A 13,997-nucleotide genomic window follows, 5' to 3' on the forward strand; every position below is an offset into this window, starting at 1 on the left:
TGAATCAGAGAACTAGAACCAGGCACCAGCAAAGAGTGCCATTGTACCAATAGAGCTTTGTGGGACTGAGAAATAGCACATTTCAATTCTAGACTTAATGGTCCTGTATCTAACTTCATACCATGTTCTCTCTAGAACTTCTGTTGAATTATTAGCTATATTTAAATGTTTAAATTCATCATTTTGAGATGTCTTTAAGAAAATTGTTCTGTAGTGTAGCTATCAGACAAGAATATTTGCCTTTTTCTCTTAATTCTCACTGTACACCAGTAATATAGAAATAAGAGAAATGAGATAGATGCCATATTTAGTATTCAAATTCCTGTAATATTTGACCAATTTCTGGTTGTCTCTGTAATTTTAAAAATTAGATCATCTATTTATTTAACTACTTGTAGCTTAACAGGAAATCAACAATATTACAGACAGTTTTAGGAGACTATATGCCAAACCTAGTTTCACTAGTTGCAAACTTTCTTTCTCTGTCTGCTTCCAGAATAGAAATAATACTGCGGGTTTGTTACAGAGATGTGTGTAGAGAACTGGAAAGAGAAATTACTTACACTACAGAATCAAAGAATTGTTGAGGTTGAAACTGACCCTAGAGATCACCTAGTCTAAATCCCTGCTCAAAGCACAGTCAACTAGAGCAGGTTGCCCAAGGCCATGTCCCATCAAGTTTTGACTGTCTCTAGGGATGGAGACTCTACAACCTCTCTGGGCAACGTGCTCCAGTGTTTGACCATTCTTACAATAGAAAAGGGGGGTTTTAAGTTTAAATGGAATTTCCTGCATTTCAGTTTGTGCCCATTACCTCTTCTTTCACTCAACAACACTGAGAAGGGTCTGCCTCTGTCTTCTTTACTTCCCTTCCCCCCTTCAGTTATTTGTATTCATTCACCAGATTCCCCTGAGCCTTCTCTTCTCCAGGCTAAACAGTCCCAGCTCACTCAAGTCTCTACTCCAATCTCTTAATCATCTCTGTAGCCCTTTGCTGGATTCATTCCAGTATGTCCCTGTCTCTTTTGTACCAGGGAGCCCAGACCTGGACCCATCACTCCAGATGTGCCTCACCAGTGCTGAGTAGAGGTCAAGGATCACCTCACTCAACCTGCTGGCAATGCTTCTGCCTAATGCAGCCCAGCTGCTCACCATCCTTCCAGCATGTGTACTGGTGCCTGGGTTTATGCTTCCCAGGTGCAGCATTTAGCATTTTCCTTATTTGAACTTCACAAGGTTCCAGTCTGCCTGTTTCTCCAGCCTGCTGAGGTCCTTCTACATAGCAGCTCTAGTCTACCAGCCACACCTCCCAGTTTTGTACAAAGTGGATATTTGCTGAAGGTGCACTATGTCCACTCATCCAGCTCATTAATGAATATGTTAAACAGTATTGGTATGGGTGTTGACCCCTGCACTATACCACTAGATCTCCAGCTGGACTTCACATTGCCCTTTCAGTCCAACAGCTCAGCCAGTTTTCATTTAACCTCATTGTCCACTTATCTAGTCTGTACTTTGTCAGTTTGTCTCTGAGGTTGTTAATGGAAGACAGTGTTGAGAACCTTGCTAAAGTCAAGATAAACAACATTCAGTGCTCTCTACTCACCCACCAAAGCCAGTCATTTCACTGTAGGAAGATATCACGCTGGTCAGACAATATTACCCCTTTATAAATCCATGCTGATAACATTCCGTTATCTTCTTGTCCTTAATATGACTTGCAGGATTTGCTCCATCACTTTTCCAGGAATTAATTTGATACTGAATTGCCTGTTTTGAAGACAGGAGTGACATTCTTTTAATTTCAGTCCTCAGAAACCTCTCCTGATCTCCACAACCTTTGAAAGATAATTGGGATTGGCTGACATTAGCCAGCTCCCTCAGCACTCATGGGTGCATCCCATCAGGTCCCATGGACTTGTGTATGTGTGGTTTGTTTACATGTTCCTTCACCTGATCCTCCTCCACTGAAATTTATGTTTTCCTTGCTCCAGATTTGCCCTGTAGTCTCAGAGACCTGGGATTTCTGAAGATCAGTATTCTTACCAGTAAAGATTGAAGTAAAGCATGCATTGAGTACCTTGGCCTTCTCCATGTCCTTTACCACCAGGTTCCCTGCCCCATTCAGCAGCAGTTCCACATTTTCTCTAGTTTTCCTTTTGTAGCTTATGTACTTGTAGTAGCCCTTCTTGTCCTTGGCATTCCTCACCAGGTTCAACTCCAGATGGGCTTTGGGTAGCCTAACTCTGTCTCTGCATTCCTGGACAGTTTCTTGTTCTGAGCTCATTTTATTTACTGTCCTCCACATCTTTTTGTGCAAGTTGACATGGAGCAATTCTTCTAAAGTCTTGCTACTTTGAATAATTAGTTTAGTGTCATTCATAAATGTTGTTATATCTGTTCACTTTCTAATTGGGCAGTAGTTAGGCTAGGAATTTGTCTACATCTGCCTGTCATGCTGATCAATGTTTTTTTCTTGTTATATTGTGTGTTCTTACTCATTATGTATTTGTACCCCTCTGTTAATCCTTGTCTTCCAGAATGAAGCAGAACTTCACATAATACAAAGAATACATTATAACAGTAATGACATTTTTAAGTGTTTCATAGATTTCATCTTTATAAATATAAAAAACATTTTAACTCAACCACCACAGATTTTATCCTTAAGATTTGCATTTTATTTTTATTAAAGCTGATTGTTAATAGTTTATCCTGGTATCTTCAGTACTTAAAAGATGCCTAGAGCTTGGATAAGCTTTATTGAATTTAAATAAATGTAATGAGTTTTTCAAATGAGTTAGCTTACATATACCTTAGGCAGAACAGAACTAAGCTAGGATCAAGTGCATAACAACACTAGTAACATTTTTCTTCCTTAGGTTTGTGACAATATTTTTGGGTAATAAGTACTGTATTAGCCATTCCTTTATGATTATGGCACATGTAAACCATTGCATGATATATAATGTTTTAAGAATATACACAATATAAAAACACTTCTGTTTTTATTTCATATATGATGGAGTTCTCTAAAAAGATAATTTTTTGTTATTGTTTATAATAATGATCAATTTTAATTAAAGCCTAAGGCACTGGAATTTAATGATTCATTGATCAGTGTGTGGATTCTTTTAAAAATAAAGTCTTTTGATAGCTGCATCAAAATGCAGCTGGAGGGGACGAGTGTACAGGAGGTTGATTTTGTCCATATTAATGGATTTTATGCCCTTAATTAATTATGCTGATGAAATGATAGATTTCAAAAGGTTGTCAATTGAGAATTGTTAATCAATAAGAGGTATTATATCCTGCAGTGATCTACTCCCATCCAGATTATATGCAAAAACATTATTAATCATTTTGATTCCCTTGTAAGAAATTGCAAGTGACAAAGTGATACAGAAAAGGGGGAGCAAGTAAAATATGATACAAGTCAAACTTGATTGCATGATGAAATGAATTCACTGAAACAGTTTGATAAAAACTCATATATCTGAGAACAGAATTCATGTCAAAATCAAAAAGTGTGGGATTTTTTTGTCCTGAATGCAGTAACTGAAAATCTAGGTGACAGAGCTGGTTAACAACTGGAAAAAAAAATACTTGCAGGAAGTTGCAGTAAATCTGGAAAGTATAATGATAAAAATGCTAGCTACAAAAACGGAGTCAATGTTACCTCTGTATTTTATTTCAAGAAGCTGCGCTGGAGCATGGTGTCCAGTAATTTTCATGTTTAGAAACCATCTCCGGTACAGAAATACAGTTTTGGAAAAAAAGAGTGTGACAACTGTAAAGAAGAACTGTTACATTTTAATTAAGTTTTTTTTATTTTATTTTATTTTTTAAAGGGGGGAATCTCCCTTTCCTGAATGCTGAGCCACAATATCTACACTGTTTTGTAAATACTGTCTTTGGCACTTTGCCCTTTCTTTGGGTATGTGAATGTTGCCCTTATAACCATTAGAAGAGTCCTTTGTGGAAAACTCTGCTGGAGTGAAGTGATAAGAAATAAGGCTGAGATTTTATTATTGTTGTAGTTTATTGTCATCCATCTTTCTGCTAAGTGTAGTTTCATGGTCCACTGCCTCTAGTCCTCTTACATACAATTTCTGTAACTGTCGATTAAAAAAAAGTTGGTTCAAAATACTTCTGTGGAACAGCATCCTATAAATCAACAAATAGAAACTTTGTGACTATTTTGAATGGGTACTCATGTTACATCTATTCAGCTATTAAATCTAATCCATGCTGGCATAGCTAAATGAGAATGGACTAGAAAAATTCCTAGGTTTACTAACCTTGAATAAGAGGAGGTAATGTAAATTAACTAATTACAGAGTTCCTGATGGTTTTAGTACTAGTATTTTTCCTTGACTAAAAGTTCAGAGGATAATAAAGAAGCAAACAGAAAACAATACCGAAAGTCAGTTCTAGACACTGCTAGGTTGATCAAAAGATATGCTCAATCCTATTCAAAAGCCATTGTTGGAAGGTTCCCAAATGTTTTTGTGTAGTTGAATTCATGTAGCAGTTGTTTCTGTAGTATTGGACAGCAGGCAAATTTCCTCTGCAGAACAGTTAGCCTTGTTTTGTTTTTTTGGGGGGGAGATCTGGATCTCTGGGGAGATGATCTTGTTGGTTACTAGATCAGGACCCTCCTCTAAAGACTTGAGGGCTTGTAGCTAACACAACCATTAGTTACCACAGCTGTTCAAGACTTTGCCAAGACGAGTATTAGCCATGCTGACAGAAGGACATCTAAAGAAATGAAACAGCTATGAAATACTACTGAGTGTCAGTAAAATGAATCTGAGTAAACCACCCATCTTTCAGTAACTTTTTGTTGCTGAACAGTAAATACTGAGAAGCAGCTCAGCAGTTAGAAACCCGTGCGTAACTTGAGCCAGTACCTATTGAAACTGTCATCATGTTACTTTATTATGTTAAATTATTATGTTAATAAAGTAACAACTGCTAAAGTTTCATCTAGGTATGATATTGCTAACAATTAATCTTAAATTATAAAAGTCAAGATCCCACAAATAAGAAGGCATGACATCTAAACTTGGCTATCTAGTCTGGACTTGTTTTGGACTTTATGGTATGTTACTTGGCAAAGGTAGCAACCTCTAGTAGCAGCTTTCCAGGACCTGTGAGGAGGTTATCAAGAAGATGCATCCGGGCTTTTCACAGTGGTGCCTGGCATAAATTAAAAAACTCCAGGGATGGACATTGCATAACCTGTCTAAACAATCTGCTCCACTGCTTGTCTGTAGAAACTTTTTCACTATGTGGACAGGCAAGCAGTGGAACAGGTTATCCAGAGAGGTTACGTAGTCTCCATCCTTGGAGTTTTTCAAAACTGACTGGGTAAAAACTCAGAGCAACCTGGTCTGATCATGTTGATGACCCTGCTTTGAACAGGAGATTGAATGAGAGACCTCCTGATGTCTCTTGCCACCTGAACTGTCCTACAATCCATGAAAGGTAATAGAAAAACGTGAAAAACAATTTATATCAAAATAATGTCTAAGTGGCTAGTTAAAATAAAGACACAGGGTGTAAAATTTTCTATAATGTAGCAGCATGAACAAGGCAGTTTAGGATAGATCACAAGCTTAAAGGAAAACTACAGATCTTAGTTTTTCAAATCAGCGGCAGGGAAATGCACTTCTGTGAACAGGAGTGATGCATAAGTTCTCTGTGCATTAAAAGCCTGTTAGATGGGTTTAAATTATTGAAGCTGGGCATTAGTCTTCCTCTGTCTAGCTTAGGGATGCATTTTCTCCACAGGGAATGTAACTGAAATTTAGCGCCTGGTTTAACAATCTCAAAAATTTGAGGTGGCTGCAGAAGTTTACATATTGACTTAGGGTCTTAGGCTGAAGAGCTGACATAGTGGATTAAAAAGAAGCCTTATGATTTTTCCTTTTAAAAAATTATCATCCTTTATTTTAAAAAATATTTACAGGCAGTAATTGTATTCCTGCCCATATAGAAGTAAAATTACTAAAATGCATTTTCAGTGTATGTGTATACTTCTATGTATATTATACAATCACAGTCTGATTGGATTGACTGTATAAACAACTGAGAACAGATATAGATTTGTATGATTCCCCCTGCATTTTTAATATAAATATTACATGGATACTAAATCAATGCAAAATATTAGCAGCAAAATTCTTACCAGAAGACTCCATTAACATAGGCTAAAGAACTCCATTATTATAGCAGAATATTCTGTAATTGTAGAGTCTAATAAAAAATAACTATTAGCCATTTTGTGGTTGCTATGTCTAGATTGTATTTAAACTCCTTTGAATTCCTTTGAATAAAATAGGTGAGACAAAAATTTTTCAGAAAAGGAACATCAAAAGAAAATTCAATCAATGTTTGTTTTCCCTTTCCCCAACATTATTAGTAGAAGTTATTAAATGATTTCAAAACTCAATTTCACCCCAAATTAATGTGGCATTTTTTCTAGGTTATATTTTATAGAGTTAATTTTCACATACAAAATGTCAATATCTGCAAATACCAACTTATACATGCTATGGCCCATGCACTACTCAACATTTATGTCCAAATTTCTTGCTGAAGTTTTGTGTAGCTGCATGCATAGATTGACTTAAGTATAATTTTAAAACTTGTCTTCTTAGTGGTTATGTACCAAATTTCAGCCCTGTGCAACTCAGAAAAAGGTCCTCCTTTTTTTTTCTTCAGATGTTACTTTATGTAAAATTGTCAGTCAACAAGCTGCTAGGAAGTACAGTGTAAAGGAAGAAGCAAAAGAGGAGGATTTTAGCGTGCCTTAGGGGCTTCTGTAGCAGAAATAAATTTTGTATACCTTGAATTGTTTGTTGGTGAGTGAACATCCTACAACTGCACATGGCAGCAAGGTGGGGAAACCTTTACACAGCTGTGAAGAGAGTACATGCGATCCTCATATGGCACAAAAAGAAGGGAAGGTCCGGCAATCCCTGTTCACAGAGTTCTGCAGTAATGTAGCAAGAAGACCATACTGGGAGTGCGTATGCTAGTATGAAAGGAGAAAATATCATTAACCTTTAAGATGGAGGGTGAAGATGGAAGATGAAGTACTATTGAGAATCTACTGTTAAAAGTAACATTCAAAATAACTGATGCACTTGGAGAAAGCATGGTGGGAATAACTGTCAAAGGTTCAGCTGACTTTGTAAAGTGTCCTGTAGAGTATGATAAATTCTGTTTCTTCCTCCCTCTTGTCCTGGCTATTCTCTTCCTTTCTGCAGAACCTCTCTTTGAAAAATTGTCAAGATGGATGCAGTATGTGAGTGCCATTCTCCAGTTTATCATGCTTTATCTTTGAATGGTGGAGTGAATGCAGGATTGTGATTTCCTCACACTTGACATAATTAAAATAAGAATTTATTGTGAGGAATATTTTTTTTTCAGTCTGTGCCATCTACCGTTGGCATTATTGTCTGCAGTGGGCTCCTTCATCACATAGTATGGCTAAGATTTGTGTTGCTGTACAGCTCTTGCATTTTGCTCAGGACAACACCTTGCGTTGGAATGTCCTTGTCAGACTTACTTGTTTCTAATTGCTATTTTAACCTTTACTTGGTGCAGAATTTTTCTCTGTACTGACTAGCTTATCCTAACCACTCCTTGGATGCTGTCATAAAAAGGCCTTCATCCCAAGTACTCTAAGGTCATGAATAAGTGCTGTTTAGGATTATGCTTTCAGAGAAATAATTTTTTTTTCTTTAAAAAATAGAATTATATATACATTCCTTCTAAAAAATGGATTCATACATCATTGCCAAGTGAGATAATTATTCTTTATTATGGAATTTATCAGAAAGCCATTTTAGTATGTACTCATTTATTAATGTTGATAAATGTAGGTTGATGAAATCCCAGTTGTACACCATTCCTCTCCAATTCATCCTGATAAATTAACTAAAAAGAATTCTCTTGGTTGTATTGCTTCATTGTAGAAGAGTGTAGGAGAGCCTGGTACTGCACTTCTGGAAACTTGGCCCCTTATTTCTTGTACTTTGAAGTAGTGCCATTTCAGAATGAAGTAATTGCCAGGAGAATTGAATATTTTGGAGATAATATATATTAGCAAAAGTGGTTACATGAGGCAATACTACATTTTTATGTCTTCCATTCTAGCAGCTAGTTTCCTCAGTCAGTAAAGACTCTGGATTTTATTCTTGTTGAGATGCTTAATTTTTGTTCTTATGGTGATTTATTAGTTCAAGAATATTGAAATGGAGTTATTAAAGCTCTGAAGAAAATCTTGATATATCAAGATACGGACCTAGATTTTGGATCTCTGCCTCCCAGGTTGCGATATCGGATGGTCCGGTTCTATCATATGAGACATGCATTGTTTCTTGTTTGGTTATTTTTCTAATTTCATCTGCAACTTCCCTAGAGCTTTGTTCAAGTGCAGATAGTTACAACCTATATTCACTTGTATATGGTTTTGTTTTCATCTAATGATCAAGGGTTGGCTTTCCTACAGTATTTGTTAAAAGAAATTATTTGTTAGTCATTAAGGCTCTGTCAATGTTTTAAGACTAAAATTCACAACTGCCAGTAGCCTTCCAAAAGATCTATTTTCTCTGTCTTTGGGCAGCTGGATCTTCTGACAGTCTCTAGTGAGTTGCCTTCAGAATCTCAGAGTAAGGACCGCTGGTTGCCTCACGAACTAATAGCTTCAATTGTTGCATTTCTCAAACTTCTACATGTTGACCTATAACTTTTAATTCAAATTAGTTTTGGTTTCTTACTTTACTGTTTTCTTTCTGCATCAGCTTGAATATCATCAGTAATATGCAATCCATAAAAACTCAGCTGCTGTGAAATAAAGCCTCGCTAGTCTGATTAATACCTGTAAGTTCTGAATACCAATGAAAATGAAACGTATGTCATGTTTTTGAAAAGTAAACCCTTACCAAATTAAATGAACAGTGCCAATAGAGTTTCACATTGTAACATAGAAGTACTTTACTACAGTAGATCTAATGATATGATAAATGCTCATAACAACAATAGACTATAGTACAACTTTGTGGAAGGTGAGACAACAAAAAAAGGGAACACTGAAATGCTATAACATTGTGTGGGATTTTGTGTTACACGGTATTCACAATACCAACTGAGGAAAAGAAAGTATATAAAAGTATAAGTTTGTACAGTTTTATTGGGAATAAAATCTCTGGATCTTGGTTTAGAACAGGCATTCTGAAAATGGTGTTACTTGCAGCTATGTTACTTGGATAACAGTATTTCACAGTAGCTATACCATTTCTGTTACTACATACCTGTATTTATGTATAGTTTCAAGGACTTCTTAGTTTACAGCTTGCCAAGTCTTGTACCGTATAATTTCTTGCTCTGAACTTCCCTCTTTCATATGTGCACATATACACATACAGACATGAACAGTAGTCTTTCAAGAGCTGTTGACAGAGATTAAAAAGTAGATGCTGTAGTTTTCTTGTCACTATGATTTCCATTAAGTTTTAAATAAAAATAGTGTAGACCATTTACTAATCTCCTATGCATTATTGCCATAATAACTAAAACTCAATGTAAGTTGACAAAATACATTCTACTGTATGATTTCTTCTTAAATACTGCAGTTGATTAATAGTCAGTTACCTACAAGTTTCATAGTGATTTCTGGAAACTAGTAAGCACAGTTATACTTTGTTAGAACTTAATCCCTGTAGCAACCTTTCAGGTGTAGCACTTCTGATTTTAATACGTTCTTCATTTTCTACCAATATTTTTATACTAAAATAAGCAAAACTGCTTCCTGGCCCTTTCCTTACACTTGTACAAGCATATTCACATCTACTTCACAAATATGTTACTTCTAAAGAGCACAGTGAAGGAGTGACAAAAAGACTTATGCTAATATGTACATTTTAAAAAGTTTTAAAAGATGCGATAAAGGATGTGCATGTTTTCTGCAAGATGCAATTTTTTTCTTCACTTCTAACCCTGTAATAGTGCTTTTAATTTTCTCTAAATACTACTGTGTCAGTTTAGCAAACAGGACGTAGAATAAATCCGTTTCCTTACTTGTAGGGAGAAGAGAGTTGTAAATTTCAGCCTACCTAGTACAAGAACAAAGCTCCTCCATGTAAAGATTGTGTTTTGCCTAATCTGATTGTCTACCTAAACCTGTTTCTTCTGACTTATGGCCTGTTTCTCTTTTTGTATTTCTGTTAACAGAAAGCTGACCTTGCAGTTGCACCATTGGCAATTACCTATGTTCGAGAGAAGGTCATCGACTTTTCCAAGCCCTTTATGACTCTTGGAATAAGTATTTTGTACCGCAAGCCCAATGGTACAAACCCGGGCGTCTTCTCCTTCCTGAATCCTCTCTCCCCTGATATCTGGATGTATATTCTGCTGGCTTACTTGGGTGTCAGTTGTGTGCTCTTTGTCATAGCCAGGTAACATGTCAACTTTTGTGATTTTTTTGGCAATTGTTACCATCTTTTTCTTCCTAATAATTGTCAAAAGTCACAAAAATTTTCTTACTTTCATACTCTTATATTTTAACTTCATGATGTACAGAAGAATAATTAATGATGAGGGTTCTCACTATTAATTTTCTCCACTGCCATACTAAGTCTCCAGTTTGTTATGTCACTAAGTCTTGAGTATACTAGCTAGCTTTCTCCTTTTATTTACAAATTTAGAGACACAAGAAAATTCATGAAATGTCTTTTCCCTATTATTCTGTGTTTAGAAAGACAGGGGTTGACATTTTATTTTGTTAGCCTGATTTCATTTGATGCTATGGTGCTTAATCTCAAATTGAGTACTTAGCTGCCCATGTTAATCCTAGATGTACAAATTGGGCCTCTACCTGTTAGAAAACAAGTTACTTTATGTAGATTAGTATCTTAGAAGTAGCGTAACAATATTTAGTTTTTAATTGTGTGCTAGCTAAAATCCTGAGATACCTCACATAATTTAAAGTCCCAGACAGGAATGTTTTTGGAAGCATGTTTAGTTGAGCTTGTGGAGTTGAGGAACTCAATAAAACAGTTGTTAAGTTATAAATTAATTTGATATATAGGGCTCACTTTTTAATATGTTTTCTTCAACATAGACAAGCAGTAAAACATCTTTTGTCAAAAATTCCCATTGTATTTACCCTTTCCTTGTTAAGTAATTAGGATTGACTCCAGATGCTCACAGAAATACAGTCTTACATGTTGTAACTTTGACTTTTGCTGTGACAGCTAAAAAAAATTCAGAGCAGTGAATCAATGGTTCCTAGGGGTGTAAATATAATCTCTTTTGCAGATTCCTCCTAGTAGTCACTTTCAAATATATTTTTTTAATCAAATACATATAAACTATATCAGCTTTTATCTCTTCACTAAGATTTTTTTTTTTTTATGTTTGACTTAATAATGCAATCTCACTTCAGACCCAAGATTTTTATGATTTCATTCTGTAGTACGCAGTAGAATCTTCATATTTTTCTTTTCCTGTTGTGCTGTAGTTGATATCAGGGGTTTTCATCTTTCTTTGATACTATCTGCTTCATTTTGGAGAAGTTGTATCATTCCTTTACTAAGGGGAGAGGCAATATCTTTAGAAGCCGGTTTAAAAGTAATTTACCAAGATCACCTGTACATAAAGTACATGAGGTATTGAAGTAATATAGATAACACTGAAACATATTCTGTAATGAATAACTTCACTTCTCTACCTTCTCTAAAAGTCTACTTTAAAGAGCCAGACTTATGTTGAAAGTTTTGTGAAAGAACAGTAGATTTTAGTGGACTACATAACCAGAGAGTAAACTCTTTTCTGAGGTATACCTGTGATACAGTTACTTCTGAAAGAACAGTTGAGCATAAATCACAAATGTTATCTTGTAAAACACCTCATGTAAAATATTTATGTATATGTCCAAAAGTTTTAACTCTATTGTTATCATTGAAGGACATTTTCAGCATGATGCACAGTGCTTTTGACAGGCAGCTCCCAGTAATGTTACTAGGAGTTGTATGGCTGAGTTCCTACTTATGCTTTGAAAATGTGTCCCGTCATATTTTGTAGGAAAGATACATTTTCTTGAAGCCTTTTTTTTATTAAGCTATTCAGCCACTTGGTCTCACTAACAGAACTGGAAAGAATGTTTATTTTTAAACAGAAGTGCCACACAGTAGACCAGTATTGCTGAACTTTTTTCACTTGCTGTTTTTGTGACTAGCACCGTAAATTCCTTATGTACTTGGAAGCATTATCTTCATTGTAAAGCAATACGAAATATGTTTTATACTGAGCAGAGGATTTTCATTTTTTAATAGAGTTTTATAAAATACCTTTTTTACACCTAAGTTTATATCAGCCTTCAGATCTAGAGATTTTCAATACCTCTTAGTTTATATAATCAAATATCAATAACACATTTAGAAATAAAACATCTAGGACTATATAAGACAATCTACAGATTTTATTCCTAATGGAGAATGACTTAATAATATGTGATAGCATTTTCTAACACTATAGTTCATATAGGGAAACAGGCCTGTTAAAAATGTAATCTCCTGCTGAATGCTAAAGAGAGAAAAGAACATTATTCAAAAGTAGAACAGCCTTTTGCAAATATAATTCACAAAATGTACCTGTCATGTAAAGGGAGATGCTGCTAACTGAAGTGTGGTAGTGAAGAGGACTTTGCAGCATAGTGCTGGCTATGTATTTTCAGTACAGTTTATAAGTTAGGTATCACACAGGTGATGATGTATTTTTCAGTCCTGGTGTCCTGAAACTGTTGGACTGTATGCCACTAAATTAACAGGTTCCACCTGGAATGTCTTATTAAGAAGATTTCTATCTCATAACAATCCTTCCATAATGAACATTTAACCAGCAGTGTTTTGTAATAATTACTATGTGTTTCATAATAAGGTGTATCTATGTTTGGAGCAGTACTTACTATGTCTTTTATGATACCATGTTTTGTAATTACAGCTCATCAGAGTATTCAGAGTAGAATATTTATTTTTAGATTTAGACCTTCCATTTTTGTGTCAAGTGTTTCATGATTTTATTGTTTCACCATGTCTTCCAAACAGTGTTGGAATGTAAGAGCTTGGTACGTTGAAAATGGAAAGTACAGTTCTGTTGTGGTACTTGGATTTCACCCGTTAATTAGTTGTATGGTTGCATTTAGGGAAAGGTGAAGAAATTAGTAAAAGGTTCAAGAGTCTTTGAGAGAGAATTGCTGAAAAGACTTTCATAGAGTAACATATTAGGCATAAATGGGGAAAAAAATGTAATGTAAATCTTTATTAGTCTTTTCATTTATATGATAGAGCGTTAGATTTTCCTTCCAATTTGAGAACCAGATATAAAGAGCTGAAATCTTTGCATACTCAACAAAACAAAAAGCTAGGAGAAAGATTTATTTGTTAGCTGGAAGGCTTATCTATGTCATTTTCTTCTTGTGGTCCCTCCCAAAATGATGAGTCATCTATTTATGTGGGCAATACAGATTTTGCATTGTGGATAGGATGCACATACCTGTGTTTTACATGGTGTTTTCTTTATTTTTTATTCTTTGTGGGGAATTATAGTAGGCTGTGATTTCTCCATATATATGAAAACCTCTTAATCTGGTTTGCTGTGACTGTTGAATGTAAGCAGTTATGGTGGCCAGTCTCTGAAAGTTCCTTCCTTTGCCGTACAGGCTGATGACTGATAGATAAACCCAGTCTGCTTGACACTAAGCCTATTACTTTTCTGCAAACTGAGAAAGTCATATAGCATTTTTTTTCTTGTGGCAACAGTAATAGATCTGTTTCTGATGCTAGCTAGCAGTGTCTTTGTGTCACTGTTAGCAGTGTTTTGTGTCATCTAATGTCTTGTTACATTCCAATTCCAGTATCTGCCCGTTATGCCTCTGCCTTTACTTGTTTCTTTGATTTAGAATCCCAGTTAAATTCACAGTTTAC

General features: G+C 35.4%; 1 protein-coding gene across 2 annotated transcripts in view; it reads left to right on the plus strand.

The window, feature by feature from the left end:
- The window catches only part of GRIK2 (glutamate ionotropic receptor kainate type subunit 2), a 424,554-nt gene that overhangs the window by 267,467 nt on the left and 143,090 nt on the right, over positions 1 to 13,997 (plus strand). For both annotated transcript variants that reach the window (XM_049818325.1, XM_049818326.1), the window contains one exon: positions 10,246 to 10,469. In XM_049818325.1, coding sequence (XP_049674282.1) covers positions 10,246 to 10,469 — 224 coding nt within the window. The remainder of the gene's footprint in view (positions 1 to 10,245; positions 10,470 to 13,997) is intronic.

The sequence above is a fragment of the Accipiter gentilis genome, chromosome 15, assembly GCF_929443795.1.
Source record: "Accipiter gentilis chromosome 15, bAccGen1.1, whole genome shotgun sequence".
Classification (NCBI taxonomy): domain Eukaryota; kingdom Metazoa; phylum Chordata; class Aves; order Accipitriformes; family Accipitridae; genus Astur; species Astur gentilis.